Below are 18,066 nucleotides of genomic sequence, written 5' to 3'. Positions count from 1 at the left end.
AGCTTATTGTGGCTCAGAGAAATAATAGGAATGTTTATTGAAATTGCTTGAAAGTGTGACTTTCAGAGTAAAAAGGCTTAATGCAAACTTCTTTCAAACATTTTTCACTTTATAAATTATTTTAAGGGATAAATAAAACTATATTTCAAAAATAGTGTTTCAAAAGAACTTTTATAATGTTATATGATCCTTGTAGAAAATTTAGAAAAGCATTTTTTAAAAAATCACTTGAAATCTTAGTGCCCGAAGGAACCACTATTAATATGTTAGATTTCTTTTTTTCTTAAAAAAAAATTATTTATGTATTTATTTATAAGGTTTTTTTTAACATTTTAATTTCTTTTTGAGAGAGTGCAAGTGGGAAGGGGTAGAGAGAGAGGCAGACACAGAATCCGAAGCAGGCTCTCAGCTGTCAGCTGACATGAGCCTGATGTGGGGCTCAAAACCATGAACTGTGAGATCATGACCTGAGCTGAAGTCAGATGCTCAACTGACTGAGCCACCCAGGCGCCCCTTATTTATTTATTTTTAAGTTTATTTATTTATTTTGAGAGAGAGAGTGTGAGGGAGGGAAGGGCAGGGAGAGAGGGAATCCCAAGCAGTTTCTGCACTGCCAGCACAGAGCCCAATGCGGGGCTCAAACTCACGAACCATGAGATCATGACCTGAGCTGAAACTAAGTCAGAAGTTTAACAGACTGAGCCACCCAGGCCCCTGTTTCCCTTTTTCTATGGGTAATATATGTAAATAGGCATACTCCTTTAAGAGTTCAATATTTTGCTTATTTTTTTTAACAATGTATAAATGCGTTTTTCCCCCACCTCATGAAAAATTATTTGGAAACATTGTTGAAAGCTGCATGGTATGAATGTTCTTGAATTTATTTAACCATTCCCTTACTTTTAGACATTTAGGTTGTTTTCAGTCTGACATGATACTGTAGCAAGCATTGTTGTATATAAGTCTGTGTCTTCTTTTTTTTTTTTCCTGATTATTTACTTGCGCTAGATTTCTAGATGTGGAAGATTGTGTCAAAGAGTCCAAATATTTTTTGGTTCTATAGACAGTTTGGCATACTGCTTTTCAGAGAGATTATAATATTTCACATTCATATCTGTTCTCTCACTATACCTTTGCCAACATTTAGAAATCACCTTTTTCTTTTAGTCTGGTTTGCTTGGTAAAAAATGATGTCTCATTGTAATTGATTGCAATTATGAAATCTTGTTTTTTAACTCTATTTATTTATTTTGAGAGAGAGAGAGACTGAGTGAGCAGGGAGGGGCAGAGGGAGAGAGAGAGAATCCCAAGCAGGCTCAGCACTAACAGTGCAGAGCCTGATGCAAGGCTCAAACTCACCAACCATGAGATTATGACCTGAGCCAAGATCAAAAGTCGGATGCTTAATTGACTGAGCCACCCAGGTACCCCATAAAACCTTTCTTTTAAGAAAATGAGTAGCAAATTTTTCATGTGTATCATGTTTTAAAATGACCATAATTATTCATGAAGATGTGTCTGACTCTTTTGTCTAAGATTTGTGCTAAGATAATATGACTAAATCTGTAAGTAGTGAAGATGCAAATTCTGGGAATGCAGCATGATTTTGTAAATGGCCTTTTTTCTAGTTTGTCTTTAGAAATGCCTTTTGAAAGTGTTTTAGAAGCCCTCCTTTCTTTCCTAGGTTCCTGAACACTGAAATAGTAAAATCATCAGAGTAATGCTAGCTAATGCTTTTTGTGTACTTACTATTCTTTGCCAGGCACTGTGCCAAGTGCTGTGTTTGTATTAACTACAGATACTCCAGACACAACTACAGATAGTAACTACAGATACAAATACTGTATTTATATTAACTAAGTTGTATAACTTAACTGCAGAGTTTTTATCTCCATTTTACAAAATAACCTGTATGAAATAAGGTTCACAGAAGTTAAGTTATTTGGCTGAGGCCATAAGTTATTAAGTGGCAGTTGCCCAGATCTGTACCCAGACAGTCTGACTCCAAAGCCTTACTCTTAAGCACTTTGATTCCTGGCAGGATTACTTACTTCAGAGTGGTTTATTCCTAAACACGTAATCAGTTTTGTTAGTGGACAGCACTGTTTAGAAAAGAGCATTAACGATAATATTTCCTGAGCTCGAACTAAGTTTATGCTGCTTTGATTTCGTCTCACAGGTGTGCATTGCCAAGTGCAATAGCACCCCCTCCCTAGATGCAGTGCTCTGCCAGGACCTCGTTGTAGTGGAGGGCCCTGCTGTAGAAGTTGGAGATTCTTTGGAAGTGGCCTATACCAGCTGGCTCTTGCAGAATCATGTGCTGGGCCAGGTAAGGAAATGTAGCCTGCAAGTGCTTTTGTAACGGAAATAGCATGAGGGCTCTTCATATGTAAAGCATTACTGCTGTGAATTGCTGCTCTTGGCAAATAGAAATCTTTCAGGGACGCTGCTCTGACTGCTTTTGGTGTATAGTCATGAAATGCTAATATGTTCAATCTGTTCAGTGCCACCTGGTCTCATCTATTTAGAATGGAAACCAGTTTCCTCCTAAGTATCATTTTTGGTAATGGTTTGTGTGTATGTCTTTGTCCTTCTATACTGGTTTCAAACTTGAATTTATTCTGATGGGATTAGGTCTTAAAACTTGTATTAGCAATAATCACACCTCAGATAAACCTCATTGGCTATGATACTGCCAACTGCACAAAGCTTAAAACTTCTTTTTAGACTTTCCTAACAATTGTTTCTTTGTTTTTTTGTGTGTAATAGATACTGGAAATAGAATAGACTTTTGTGTTTTAATATCATTAAGCTCTCAAAAGCAGTATGATGTGATAGAAAGAACTTTAGACTAAGTCAAAAAAAATGGACATTCAAGTCCCAATTTAGCCATGGTGTGGTCCCTTCTTTTTGGGTCTTTTAAGAACTCCCCGCCCCTGCCCAGTATATTTGACATTCCTTATTCCAGGAATACTGTGCTGATCTATATTGACTATCACATTATTATTATTTTATTTATTTATTTATTTATTTATTTATTTATTTATTTATTTGGAAATTGGCTGACCTCATTTACTTTGATCAAATTGCAGGTTTTGGATTCTACTGCTAACAAAGATAAGCTGCTTCGCCTGAAATTAGGATCAGGAAAAGTCATCAAGGTACAGTGTTAACTGTGTTCTTTGTATGGCTGTATTAGTTTCAATGGGCTTAATTTAGATTAAATTTGTGAAATTTCTAGCCTGGGTGCATTGAGTCCAGAAAGGTGTGGTTAAAAAGTAGGAAAAATAAGTTCCACGTTATCTGGAAAACTACATGGGAAAATTTAACCTATGAGAATATATTGAAGATGGGGACATTTTTTTTTTTAAGAATTTTTTTTTTTTAATGTTTATTTTGAGAGAGAGAGACAGAGTGCGAGCTGGCGAGGGGCAGAGAGAGGGAGACACAGAATCCAAAGCAGGCTCCAGGCTCCGTGCTGTCACCACAGAGCCTATCGCGGGGCTTGAACTCATGAACTGTGAGATCATGACCTGAACGGAAGTCGGATGCTTAACCAACTGAGCCACTCAGGCGAAGATGGGGACATTTCTTTAATTCCTACTGTTTCTTTTTCTTTGTGTTACTGTGAGGAAATTATTAAGTCCTTCTTGTAGTCTCATAGGGAGAGAAGTGAAACTGTTTCTTCTAGAATTGTATCATAATGGGTGATTTTTATCTGAGATGCTTTGAATCAGCATTTTCCAATCGTTGTGAGCAGCTATGATATAGCAGGCAGAACACTGGGATTGGAGTCTGAGGACTTGGGTTCATACTGTGAAGTTTTTCTTTACCAACTGTGCAAGTGTTTTATAAAATTCAGAGTATTTTACAAATGTGGGCTATCATTGTGTCAGGAATGTTGAGGTGTTACAAAATACTCATTGGTAAAAGTACTCATTGCCACTCAAGTGACAAAAAGGTTTTCAGTTTTCTTCATAGCTTTGTTTATCACTCCTTTTCTTAGAATCTTTTGGAGACTTTCTTATAGATCATAGGAGTTAAGGCCTGACCTTTAAAGCTAGATAGATCTAGTGTTACATCTTGGCTTAACAATTCACTAATAATTTGATCCTGGGTTAGTTACTTAAGCCTCCGTAAGCCTCAGTTTTCTTATCTGTAAAATGGGGATAATGCTTCTAACCTTATGAGGTTATTTTAGGGATTAAACAACACAGTCCAAGTAAAGCACTTACCAGAGTACTTGGAAAATGTTTTAATGAATGATAGCTTTTATTTCTCTTTTTTAAAATTTATTTATTTTTTACTTTACATCCAAGTTAGTTAGCATATAGTACAACAATGATTTCAGGAGTAGATTCCTTAATGCCCCTTACCCATTCAGCCCATTCCCCTCCCACAACCCCTCTAGCAACCCTCAGTTTGTTCTCCATATTTATGAGTCTCTTCTGTTTTGTCACCCTCCCTGTTTTTATATTATTTTTGCTTCCTTCATCTCTTTGTATCTTAAAGTCCTCATATGAGTGAAGTCATATATTTGTCTTTCTCTGACTGACTAATTTCGCTTAGCATAATACCCTCTAGTTCCATCCACGTCGTTGCAAATTATTTCTCTTTTAATACCATTCTCTCCTCCAGTTTCTCTCATTATCTAAGATAAGCGTATTTCATCTAGCCCCAAATATGCTGGCTTTTACAAGTGAATAGAAGCAGTATTCTAGATATTCTTATAACCGGTGGCTGGGGGGGGGGGGGCGGTTGGCAAGGGGAATAGTTGAACTTGATCTCTCTAGGATCTTTAGAGGTCCAAATCTGAAAGTGTGGATGAGAGGATCCTAATCCCAGCACTTCATTTTGTCTTATGAGAAGGCTTGTGTCTGATAAGCTTTTCCTCTTGTCTGATTCCTGAAGGCCTGGGAGGATGGGATGCTGGGCATGAAAAAAGGAGGGAAGCGGTTGCTTGTCATCCCTCCAGCCTGTGCTGCTGGCTCTGAAGGGGTAACCGGATGGACTCAGTCGCCAGACTCAATTCTGGTGTACGAGGTGGAGATGAGGCGGGTGAGTGAAATTGTGCTGTTTTGTGTTTGATGAGTCCTTTTGCCATTAAGTAAAATGAATAAATATGTTTGAAAAACAAGTTCAAAGACTTTTTATTTTATTTTTTATTTTTTAAAGAAATGGTATAGTTGGAAAGAGCTACAGCTTTGGAATCTAAAGACCAAGATTTATGTCCTTCCTGGTGCTCTGTTGAGTCTAGAAGAGGTAGTGACTGAACAAGTCAGTTCTCTACACTAACTTTTTTTTTTTTTTTCAACGTTTTTATTTATTTTTGGGACAGAGAGAGACAGAGCATGAACGGGGGAGGGGCAGAGAGAGAGGGAGACACAGAATCGGAAACAGGCTCCAGGCTCCGAGCCATCAGCCCAGAGCCTGACGCGGGGCTCGAACTCACGGACCGCGAAATCGTGACCTGGCTGAAGTCGGATGCTTAACCGACTGCGCCACCCAGGCGCCCCACTACACTAACTTTTTTACCCAATGTACGTGATTTTTGCCTTAGTATTTCCATGGCTACAAATTTAATTTATTTTGTCTCTATGTGTACATAATAATGCAAAGATATCTGTACATAGATAGAGATACTTAGCTTCTTCTCTCTGCCATGTTGTTTATAATAGTAAAAACTGGAAATAACTTAGATATCCATCATTAAGCAACTGGTAAGTTACGGTTTTTCATGGAGTGGACTTTCATGCCTTTCTTACAGAATATGCAAAATCTGTTGTTAAGTGAAAAAAGCAAGTTGCAAATTAGTATGGATAGTATGATCTCGTGTATGCATGTGTATGTAAATATATAAAATATTTATGAACAAACATATATAAAAATGTATATACACAGTCATACACATGTACGTATGTATGTCTGTATCTATACAGATAGATACATGTATATTGCCCATATCTTCATAGGAAATTTCTGGAATGTTAAAAAAAATGATTAAAAGTGACTTTTTCTGGGGAATGGAAATGGAGTTGAGAAACTTTTCTTTTGTACATTCTCCAAAATTTTTGTCGTGAATATGTAGAATTTCTACAATAAAATTTGTAACAAATTGTGGTTAAATAAATTAATGCTCCCCTCCAACAACAAAAAAAAGACCTTGTTTGCTTTTACATTGTGTTTGTTAGGTGTGCTAGTGTTTGTGACTATAAAATATAATATAGAAAATAAAAATTATGATTATCTTCACTGTGGCTGTTCTTTCTGCTGCAACCAGTGATATGCTTTTCTTCTCAAGGACTTTCCTAATTGAACACCTTTATCTCTGCTGAGTCATTCCAGCCTTCTTTTACTGATGTGCTTTGAGCTGCCTTTTCCACAGCTTTTATATTCTGAGTTTTCCTTTGACTTTGAGGAAGTCATGATTGGTCTTGGATAACAAACCAGGGCACCTGTGTGGCTCAGTTCGGTTAAGCGTCTGACTTTGGCCCAGGTCATGATCTCACAGTTCGTGATTTCAAGCCCCGCGTCGGACTCTGTGCTGACAGCTCGGAGCCTGGTGTCTGCTTTGGATTCTGTGTCTCCCTCTCTCTCTGTCCCTTCCCCGCTCACACTCTGTGTCTCTCTCACTCTCTGTCTCAAAAATAAATAAACATTTTTAAAAAAAGATAGCAAACCAATTTGAATCCATTAAGACTGGCATTTTGTAACCATAAGAAAAAAAATACTCTATATTACTAATAATCAATGAATTACAAATTGACATGCTTATTAAATTGACCAGGCTGATACAGAATGATAATACCCAGTGTGATGAGCATCAAGAGAACATTACACACTACTTGTGGAGTAGAGAGAGAGGAGTTCACCCTTTGTGGTGTGAAATGTAGTGGTGTATACCAAAAGCCTTAAAAACGAACATACCTTTTCTCCAGCTGTTTAACTTCTGGGAATTTATACTTTGGGAAAGATTATGTGCAAAGATATAGATAAAAAGTCATTCATAGAAGTATTGTTTATGATGTGACAGAGAAATTAGAAATGAACTGGATGTCTAACAACTAGGAATTGGTGAAATAAATTTCGTAGCAACATATTTAAGACTTCTGTTTCCATAGTCTTAGAGACTTTTTCCTGTAGATAATAGCAGGTATGGGTATGACCCTTGAAGTTAGACATACTCTTCAGTAGTTAAAAATGATGTTGTAGATTGGTAATTTAGTAACATGGAAATGTATTACTGAGTGAGCAAAGCAGGTTTCAAAACAATATGGTCCCTTTTTTGTAAAAAATATACAAACACATAGATGTGAAACACTGCACAGACTCTAGCAGTGTTATTGTGTCGTGGTTGGATTACGGATGATGATGATGATTGGCTTATCTACATTTTCTGATTTGCTACAAGGGAACAGGTAATGACTTGTGTAGTGAAGAATAAGTAAAAGAAAGGAGGGCAGAGAAGGCAGGATCTTTTTTGTAGCCTGTTCCACCTGTGGTCGATCTCTTCCCAGGTCAAGTTTGCCAGAGATTGTGGCTCTGATGGGCACAGCGTTAGCTCCCGCGATTCCGCCGCCCCTTCTCCCATACCAGGTGCGGACAGCCTCTCTGCTGACCCTGTTGTATCACCAGCTACATCGGTGCCTTTCAAATCAGGGTAAGATCCTGAAGTTGTATCATGCTTTTTTATTGTCCATAGAAGCGATCCGTAGAGGGGTTAAGAAATAAGGTGTAGTTGCAAACTAAAATAATTTTTTTTTTTAATTTTTTTTTTTCAACGTTTATTTATTTTTGGGACAGAGAGAGACAGAGCATGAACGGGCTAGGGGCAGAGAGAGAGGGAGACACAGAATCGGAAACAGGCTCCAGGCTCTGAGCCATCAGCCCAGAGCCCGACGCGGGGCTCGAACTCACGGACCGCGAGATCGTGACCTGGCTGAAGTTGGACGCTTAACCGACTGCGCCACCCAGGCGCCCCTAAAATAATTTTAAATAATTGGGAAAAAATAAGATGAGGGAAGTGGGGAAAATATTTGCTTGAAGATTTTTCTGACAAAGAATTGATTAATACTCACAGTCTTTTAAACCACTAACTCAGATGTATATGAATACCTGCCAGACCCTGGAAGAAAATTGGGTAAAAGGCATAAACGTAAACCACATACTCAAGGAGAAAAAAATGGAAATAATCAAAAAAATTTGAATGGAAAATTAGTCATTTTCACCAACTTTCAGAGATTGTGCAAACCGAAGAATGATTAAAACTCTCTTTCACAGCAAGTGAATTGACAAATGTTTTCAAAAACAGTTTGCTTATCCAGCATGATTGAGACTTAAGATTATGGATTTGGGATTTTTTTTTTTTATCTTAGCATATGTGTTACTTTCAGGGAGCCGGCTCTTCGTATCAAATCTAACTCCCTCAACGAACAGCTGACAGTAAATACAGTGAGTATGCAAGTCTGTCTCCCTCACCCCAAGTCTGCTGAAAAGGTTTCATGTGCCTAGGGTAGGATAGACCAAAAAAAAAAAAAAAAAAAGTTCACTATTTTATTAATTTCCCCTTCCTTGGAAATTAGTATAAATTAGCTTGGGCTTCTACAAGGACAGACCTGTGTTCAGATCTTTATTCTGGTAAACTTGTGGCCTTGAGAAAATTATCTAACTTCTGGTCCTCAGCTTCTTCATTATTAAAGTGGATATAATTCTCATAGTTCCTTTAAAGGGTTCTTGTGATCTGTTTGTAAAGCACTAAGCTCAGAGCCTACATAAAGTATGCCTTCACTTTATACTTAAGAGATTTTTATGAAGTTTAAATAAAATAATGTCTGTGGAGGTGTTAGCATTGTGTATGGCATACTGTAAGCGTTCACTTAACATTAGCTCTTGTTATTATCATGATTACTGCTAACACTGTGTGGCTTCACACTTTCATTGTCTTAGACGAATCCTGCACTAATTCACCAACTAGTTGACTTTGAGGCAGTCACTGGGCCTCTGTGTTTCTCTGACTGCAAGATGAGAAGACTAGCATACGGTTGTAGTAGAATTTGGATTTGAAAGCCTTTGGGAGCATGAACACTGTTCTTGACTGCTGCCCTGCCTGGTCGGTGAAGGCATCTGAGTTTGCCGCATGAGGATGAGATGAAAGCTCTGGGGCCTTCGCCTCCATGCTGGGAAACAAGATAATTGCGTGGAGTGAAACTGATGATTAATTTCTCTCTAGCCCTGGTTTACTTGTTTATAATCAGCCCAAAGCAGGAATTATTAAACAAATAATTGATTTGGTATGTATAACGAGTGATCTCCAGAACCCCAAAACTTGAAGCCAGAGAATTAAGAAAATTGAAAAACAATGATAACCTCAGATCTTCAAATGGTCACGAAAATTATTTAGTGTGGGTTCTCTGGTACTTTCTAGGCAGAGCTATTGTTGTCACCGTTTCTAAGCTTCAGTAACTTCCAGTAGACACTTGGTCTTCAAACTTTTTAAAAATTTTCTTTTGTCTTTTACAGTTGTTTTTTTTTTGTTTTTTTTTGTTTTTTCTTTTTACATTTATTTATTTTTGAGAGAGAGACAGGGCACAAGTGGGGAGGGGCAGAGAATGAAGGAGACAGAATCCGAAGCAGGCTCCAGGCTCTGAGCTGTCAGCACAGAGCCCGACGCAGGGCTCGAACTCACAAACTGTGAGATCATGACCTGAGCCGAAGTCGGACACTCAACTGACTGAGCCACCCAAGCGCCCCAATAGTTTTTTTTTTTTTTTTAATTGAGGCAAAACTCACCATCTTCTTTCTTTTTACATTTAAGTTTTTATTTTTTGTTTTGAATAGGTGATTACATTCATATGTTTTGATAATGATCAAAACAATATAAGAAGATATACATTGCAAAGATTCACTCCTGCCTCTAGCCCCATCTACCCCATCCCATCTCCCTCTCCTTTTAGGTAACTGCTTTTATTAGTTTCATATATATTCTTTTAATGTTTTTAATGCAGATGCAAACAAATAGGAATGTATATTCTATTTTTCCATCCTTTCACAAAAAATGGCATAGTATATGTGTTGTCCTCCATGCTTTTTACATTATGGTATATTTAACAGTATCTTTCCGTGTTAGTATACTGAAAGCTTCCTCGTTCTTTTTTTATCTCTAGATCGGGGTATGCCACTGTGTGGTTATGGTATATCTAGTTCTCTTTTGATGGACCCGGCTTTCTTTGATTATGTCCCTCTGATCAGTTAAAAAAATGAGAACATGCGCCTAATATATATCTGTTTACAAATTGTATAAAGTACTGTCCATCCCTGTAATAAATAAGTTTAATATCTTATGTTTATAACCGCTTAAAATAATCCAAAAATAGAGGTTATGGTCATTTCTTTTTATGCCCAATAGATCATCATATATACCCTCAGGGTATGTACTCTCCACTCTGAAGGCTGCACTTGAACAGATATAGAGGCTTCTAGCACAGGGACTAGTGTGTAGTCAATGCCAAGTCAGAGTTATATGAACCTGAATTTGGAACAAAGAGTTCCTGTTTCCTTCTTTCCCCAAATCTTTTCTGAACATCTATTTGCTGAATTTCTCCCAGGGTTTTCAGAGGGTACTGTCATCTACAATGCCTCTTTCCCTTGATCTGTATATAGTTTTTCACCTGTAAAATGAGAAGAATTACGCCTGGTGGGAGACTTGATTGAAATGAGGTAATACATGTGGAACCCCTGTGTTCATTCCAACATACAGGGAATTATTCTTTACTGCTATTATTAATTGTGACCCGTGTGTGCTTTCTTTGGCAAGAAATAGTTAATTCTTATTTTGTAGAAGAAATAGTTTCAAATCAACATGGCAGGGGGGCTTACTGAAGGATTTGATTTAAGAGCCAAAGACATAGGACTAAAGTAGTGAGCCTTGATTATAGTGACTTTTGTGACTCTCTTCTCTTTTTAGAATCCTGATACAGTCAAAGCCAAGTTGATCTCTCGGATGGCTAAAATGGGCCAGCCCATGCTGCCCGTCCTTCCACCACAGCTGGATTCCAATGATTCAGAAATTGAGGTATGACCCCCTGGCTCTGTTAGAATGAATAGTGCTAATATTTCTACCTTGTGTTCTTTTGGTTAAAATTATGACTTTTTCTGCCTGTGACCCAGAATCATGTGGAGAGCTTATATTCAAAACGATGCAGGTTAGTATTGGTACATGTGTTTCCACTGTGATTAGTACTTCCCCTCAGAAATGGAAGCAATCTCCTACATCTGCCACAAGAACAGGCAAGTTTTAAGTAGTCAGTTTAGCCTTCTTCTAGAATCTCTATTGTCAGTAAAAACCACCCTTGAGGCAGCATGGTGCCCAAACCATGAAAGATGCTCAATTCATAATGGTTGATTGAATGTCTAGATTCTCTTCGGACATGTTGGTGTCCCCACTGACATTACCTTTTGTTGAGGATCGTACTGTTTTGTCTTTTGGCTTTGTATATGGTGTGGTTGTTTTGAAGTTAAAAAAATTTTTTTTAATTTTTTAATTTATTGCTTTTGAGAAAGTGAGCAGGGAAGGAGCAGAGGCGGGGTGGGGGGGTGGGGGGTTGGAGGATCCGAAGTGGGCTCTGTGCTGACAGCAGAGATCATGACCTGGGCCAAGACCGGACGCTTAACCAATTGAGCCACCCAGGCACCCCTGAATTTCAAGAATTTTATTGCAATGAATTGTATCAGTTTTTTCCCTATGTCTTTTGCTTTTGACATTATGCTTTGACATTATGTTTTGACATTATGTTTAGAAAGCTTTCTCACTTTCAGATATTATAAACATCACGTGTGTTTTCTAAAAGTATTATTTCATATTTTGATCTAAAATTTTTATCCACCTGGAATTTGGTGTAATATGAAAGTAGCTTAGTTCTAACTTAACTCTTTTCCTGTTGGTCAGGTCCTTATTGAATAAAATCATCCTCTCTCAGTTGAACTGAAACACATAACAGATTGATTTTTAGGATTCTTTTTTTTTTTTTTTTTTAATTTTTTTTTTCAACGTTTATTTATTTTTTTGGGGACAGAGAGAGACAGAGCATGAACGGAGGAGGGGCAGAGAGAGAGGGAGACACAGAATCGGAAACAGGCTCCAGGCTCTGAGCCATCAGCCCAGAGCCCGACGCGGGGCTTGAACTCACGGACCACGAGATCGTGACCTGGCTGAAGTCGGACGCTTAACCGACTGCGCCACCCAGGCGCCCCTAGGATTCTTTGACTTTGATATAAAACAAAGCAAAGGTGACGCTCTTGAAAAAATTTTCCAAAATAGGCTTTATTTTTCATCATTTTGTTTTATTTCTTCCTGGCAAAGCTCTAAGTAGTTTTGAAGTTCAAATTTTTTTAAGAGTTCTTTTTTATTTTTTTTTTAAGTTTCTTTCTTTATTTTTGAGAAAGAAGGCACACAGGAGGGGCAGAGAGAGTATCTCAAGCAGGCTCCATGCTGTCAGCACAGAGCCCCACATGGGGCTCAAACTCATGAACTATGAGATCATGACCTGAGCCGAAATTAAGGGTTTGTTGCTTAACCAACTGAGCCACCCTGGTGCCCCAGGCTCTCAGTAGATTTAATGTTTTAAAGGAGGATAGGATTTCTGGGGCCTCTTGTTATAGGTACTCACTGTAAATAATATAATTAACATAAATAAATAAAGCATTGTTTTCTTCAAAGGCAACTCAGTGTTCTGTTAGCTCTATTTTTTAAATTCCTTTCATTCTGTTGTTAGACATTTAGGTGGATTAGAGCTGCAGTGATGTAAAACTGTCATACTTTTCCAGAAATGCATAATACATTTTTAAGAATATGAGGGGACAAGGGGAAGTTCTAAAGTAAAAGAATGTCAAAGAGATTTCAGCCTTCCAACTGTAAGATAGCAGATCACAGTCACCATATTTTGTGCCCCAAGTTTGTCTTTTCCTTGTACGAATTGGGCAAATGTTCAGAAGATAATTTTGTTTAGAATTATAGTAGAGACCAACATTGCTTTGATTTTTATGAAAAGAAAGAATGGGGGAAAACACTCTAAAAAGAGACTCAGTGAACCCAATTTGTCTGATTTTCAGTGAGTACCTTGAGGTCTGTGGGGATTATTTGGCAGAAGAGGAGAGGCTATACTGTTCCCCGGGTTTCCTTGCAAGAGAACCCTGTTCTCTGGGAACAGACTAGGTCAATTTTAAGGTAACTGCTCGCTTGGAAAATGATACATTCTGGAGAGCGGTCCCTACAGCTGCTTTAGTCCCTAAAATATCAACAACTTAGAATGTTTGAGGAAATTAACTCTATTTAATTATTTGGTATGATTTATAGGGGGAAGGGATCTCCCACAGCCCACACCCTAAACTCTTGCCTTTCCTTCCTCTTCTTTGCCTAAAAACACTGGGGGTAAGCAGGTTTAGGGTAGACGATCAGCCTCAGTCTTCATTTAAGGACCCAATACATAGTAACCAAAATGTTTGTTCCTGTTTCAGGAAGTGAACACTGTGCGAGGAGCTGGACAGCCGGTGGCAACTCCATCCATGCAGCCCTCTCTCCAGCCAGCGCATCCCGTGCTACCGCAGATGACCTCACAAGGTAAGGAACCTCTCTGGCTCTGTGGCCTTGAATTAAGTCAGCACCAGAGTTATCATCCCTGTTCCTTACATTGTTAGGCTGCATTGTTTTAGTATTGAGAACCGGATTAGAGTGTAAAACTTGTCAGTTTGTCCCTGGGTGGGGCGCTTTCAGCCCTGGAGATGGATTTGGTCTGCCTGCTGTGTCTCCCGCTGTGGGATATTGCCAGTTTCGGAAGTGTGCACTCAGCTAAGGAGACACCCCGCTGCATGTAATTCTGTATTTCCCGTCAGCTGATGGGACCATAGGTCTGAGTCACATGTGCCCGAGACCCCCAGGTTCCTTGTGCCAGCCCGTTGCTGAGATTCTAGTAGAGTTGGTTTCAGGAGAGTAGATGAGGACAGTGGTCAAGTCCGGAGTGTGTTGTAGTATGTAAAGTTCTAGGCCAGACTTCTGCCAAGGAGGGCAGGATGGATAATGGTGAAAACTTTCTGCTTTATCTTAGCACCTCAGCCATCTGTTTCTGGACTCCAGGCACCCTCTGCTGCCTTAATGCAAGTTGCATCTCTCGATTCCCACTCAGCTGTGTCTGGAAATGCCCAGTCCTTTCAGGTAACAAGGTTTTTAAACCACATCAGTTATAAGCTGTAACTTACTAGGTTCTTGTCAGTGTCTTTTCACCTTCCTGCACAGATTGTACCGTAGCGATTCCCCACATCAGAATTTGTCACTCTCCCCCTTCCTGAACCGCCACTATCTTATCTCTAAACCAGACAAAGGATCACCTACCTTACAGCTTGTTGTAAAGCAGAAATGTGAGAACAGGCAAAGCACCCGGTACAAGGCCTGGCACATGGTAAAGGCCCAGTCAGTGTTTGTTTTCTTTCCTTTGCACATGTCTCCTTGAAGGGCGTATTCAAGTCCTCTGTGTTCTTTTCTATCTAGCAGCTGATAGGCTAACATTTTGCATTGTACTTAGCAGAACTGTTGTAGGTTGAGGGTGGAGTCTCTATGGAGACTCTTTCTCTAGTTATCTTCCAAAAGAGATCTCCTAAAGTAAGTTTTATTCTGTTTCACAGAAGGCAGTGACAGCAGTCTGTCTCCTCTGCTGACATTTGCCAGGACAGTGGATTCTTTTTACTGCCTTGACATATTTGGTGGATAAAACATACCCCCAGTAATAAGAGGGCCTCACTTCCTTGGTGATCCATAGTGGAAGGGTAGGAGTGATGGCTGGTGAGCTAGGCCCCATTGGTGGGACAGGGTATGTCAAGAGTGAAATAAAGGCCCAACTTGCCCTCTCCCCACTGCCAAGTGGACAATTACTGTCCTATAGCCTGAGTTTTTTGTTTGTTTTTGTTAATAATGGCTGGGTAGGTAGTTTATCTATCCCTGGAAATGAGCTGGATTTCCTTAACTCAAGGAAGAATAACCATCATCATTTAAAGGAAAGCTACTGTTTATTGAGCATTTCCTATCTGCCAGGCACTTAACTTACCAGCTGTTAGGAACTTTACATATATATCACTTCGTCTAGTCTACACAACCACCCTGAGTGGAGTTATTATTTTCATTTTATAGTTGAAGGGACCACAGTTCAGGAGAAAATGAAAGCTCTTGGTCACAAGAGCATCAGAATCTAGCAGGGAAGAGTCATCCTTTGGAGACTGGTGGATTTACTTTGAAATCTCAATGAATACCTGTCCTGTGACCCCAGTGGAGCCTCAGCCATGTTTCTTTAGTTTAAAAATTTCTTAGACCATCAGTAGGCCCAGTGGCTGGGAGATGAATCCCTACTTAATTAAATCATACTGCCAGAGGACTGGGGAGTGACCTGAGACACACTTCCCTCACTTTCTGGGCAGGACTTTAGTGATCACGCACCACTGGGTGACACAGATCACTCTCCTGCTGCAGTGCCTACCCAGTACCGAACTTGATCTACTCTGTCTCCACCCTTAACAAGGTTGCGTCTCCTTCCAGCTTAATCTCTTTATGCCATCAAAGACAGATTAAGCAGAAAAGAAAGACGTGAATGTTTTATAAACTGGCCATAACTTGGCATTTTCTCAGCCCTATGCAGGTATGCAAGCCTACGCTTATCCCCACGCGTCAGCCGTCACCTCCCAGCTGCAGCCCGCGCGGCCCCTGTACCCCACACCGCTCTCTCAGTCTCCCCATTTTCAAGGTAGGGAGCGGACCCCATGGTTTCTCATCTTCTGCTCCCCTTCCCCCCGCCGCCAGCCCGTTTTCATATTCACTCCAATAGATTTCTTCCATTTTTTTTTTTTTTTTTTTTTTTTTAAATAGCTTTCTTGAGAGGGGTGCCTGGGTGGCTCAGTGGGTTAAGCGTCCTGACTTTGGCTCAGGTCATGATCTCACCGCTTGTGGGTTCAGGCCCCGCGTCGGGCTCTGTGCTGACAGCTCAGAGCCTGGAGCCTGCTTCAGATTCTGTGTCTCCCTTTCTCTCCACCCCTCCCCTACTCTCTCTCTCACATAAATCAAGGATTTTTTTCAATAAAATTACAGAGTTGTGCAACCTTCTCGGCAGTCCAATTTTAGAACGTTTCCATCATCCGCAAAAAACCTGTCATGCCCACTTTCTGTTTTGTTTTTGCATTTTCTCCTGCTAGCCCTTTTACATTGCTCTGTCAGAGTGGTTCTGTAGATTTTATAGAAAACTGTAAGAGAATAACATGTTGGGGAAAATTGTGAGAAAGCATGGTGACTGGGGGTATTCAGTATCTCAAATGGAAGCTACTTTGTTACCATTTTTAAATTATGAAAATAATAAGCTCTGATAAAAAAGTCAACACAAGAGTATAAAGTAAAAACTTCCTGATCTCCATCATTAATATCCCTGACCGTGGGAAACTGTTGTTAACAGTTACTTGGGTAACTTACAGGTATCTTTCGTGCATGTACAAGTGTCTATAAAAAACTCATTGGTATAAAAAATAAAACAATAAAATGTAAATTTTGTATTAAAAAACGAAAGAAAATGAAATGTACATTTAATGTTTAAAAACCAACACAAACTAAAACGTAAATAGCTGGAATGCTATCCTACCTTCTTATTCCGCAGCTTGTCTTAGGACAGCGGTAAGAAGAAGACAGCATATCCTACAACATAATTTATGGTCCCGGAGTGGTAAGGGTTTCATGGATGCTACTGTGTCTGGAGCCCTGCCCCTTCTCCATCTGGGAAACCATCTAATCTCTTCTCCTCTGTGAAATGTTCCCTGCTTGTTAACATCCCTACCTTCTCTCCTCCCACACACAGAACTGCGTATATGTGTCACCAAAGAGTTAATCTTTGCTTTTCTCTGTGCTCCTTTTGTACCTTGTACATGGTCCATCTCTTGCACTTAAAACACTCTGTTGTAATAATCTGTTTTCATGTGAGTCTCCCCACCAGACTGTGAGCTCGCCAAGGGCAGAACCAGGTTTCATTCGTTGCTGAATCCCTGGTACCTGGTACGATGCCTGGCATGCACTTGGATGAGTGGAGAAGTAATCTGAGCTGTTAGTGCTATGGCAGACCAAAGTGGGCATCCTTGTGCCCTTGGACCAGACTGTCTCCCTCAATGCATCTTGCAGGAGCATAGCTTACTATTAGCTTTGGAGCCCTTTTCCTCTGTGTTCTCTATATCTTCTCCTGACAGTGTGAATCGCCTACAGCATTTTTCAGTATTTTTGAGATGTTAATTTCTTTCTTTCCTCTGCTGCAAGAGCTATTGGTTTTTCCTCATACAGTCTCCTCTGCTCCAGTTTCATAAGGTTCTTTTTGGCTTATGTCTGTTTAGGATCCAGTGACATGGCTTCGTTTCTCATGACTGAAGCCCGGCAACATAACACTGAAATTCGAATGGCAGTCAGCAAAGTGGCTGATAAAATGGATCATCTCATGACCAAGGTGACTGAGTCAGGGTTGGGGCTGTGTTGAAAGTAGGGGAATGAACAGGGGGTGCAAATAGGGAGCAACCAAGACTACGGGTAAACTCTTCCTTGGTTTCCTGTATTCCTAGTAGTTAGTAGTTATTTTCCTAGAAGGTTAGTTTTTATTTTGGAATCCAGGTGGCAGAAGAAAACTAGCTTATGTTCAAGATTGTCTCAGAAACTCTTCAAAAAAGTGGTCAGATCTTGGGTAAGTTTTATTTCTTCATTTAAAAATTTCTCACAAAGTCCTTCCTTCCCCCTTTTGTAGGTTGAAGAGTTACAGAAGCACAGTGCTGGCAATTCCCTGCTGCTTCCCAGCATGTCGGTTACAATGGAAACCAGCATGATTATGGGCAACATCCAACGAATTATTCAGGTGAGAGGGATCAAGAAGAGAACACAGCCTGCGGGTCTTGCCCCCTTCTGTTTCAGGATGCACTACACTTTAAAACCTCTGCAGCACAGATAGAGAGCTTGTGATAAATGCTGCACTGAGTTGGGAAATTCTGGAAAATCCATTATGTCCTAATTTG

The 18,066-nt window shown here is 39.7% G+C and overlaps 1 protein-coding gene and 1 pseudogene across 3 annotated transcripts in view; one reads left to right on the top strand and one right to left on the bottom strand.

The window, feature by feature from the left end:
* The window catches only part of FKBP15 (FKBP prolyl isomerase family member 15), a 57,236-nt gene that overhangs the window by 21,073 nt on the left and 18,097 nt on the right, over window positions 1–18,066 (top strand). For 2 of the 3 annotated variants that reach the window (XM_047068124.1, XM_047068115.1), the window contains exons 7-17: window positions 2,180–2,329; window positions 3,093–3,161; window positions 4,912–5,058; window positions 7,518–7,660; window positions 8,376–8,451; window positions 10,964–11,071; window positions 13,513–13,615; window positions 14,100–14,206; window positions 15,668–15,782; window positions 17,401–17,510; window positions 17,802–17,909. In XM_047068124.1, coding sequence (XP_046924080.1) covers window positions 2,180–2,329; window positions 3,093–3,161; window positions 4,912–5,058; window positions 7,518–7,660; window positions 8,376–8,451; window positions 10,964–11,071; window positions 13,513–13,615; window positions 14,100–14,206; window positions 15,668–15,782; window positions 17,401–17,510; window positions 17,802–17,909 — 1,236 coding nt within the window. The remainder of the gene's footprint in view (window positions 1–2,179; window positions 2,330–3,092; window positions 3,162–4,911; window positions 5,059–7,517; window positions 7,661–8,375; window positions 8,452–10,963; window positions 11,072–13,512; window positions 13,616–14,099; window positions 14,207–15,667; window positions 15,783–17,400; window positions 17,511–17,801; window positions 17,910–18,066) is intronic. The other variant, XM_047068133.1, reaches the window with a different exon arrangement.
* Window positions 2,590–2,711, bottom strand: LOC124505476 (uncharacterized; annotated as a pseudogene).

Source organism: Lynx rufus, unplaced genomic scaffold, assembly GCF_022079265.1.
Source record: "Lynx rufus isolate CCGP_SWC_20201006 ecotype Redwood Valley unplaced genomic scaffold, mLynRuf1.p SCAF_10, whole genome shotgun sequence".
Classification (NCBI taxonomy): Eukaryota; Metazoa; Chordata; class Mammalia; order Carnivora; family Felidae; genus Lynx; species Lynx rufus.
Note: the sequence above shows the minus strand (reverse complement) of the source record. Positions and strands in the feature narration are given on the sequence as shown.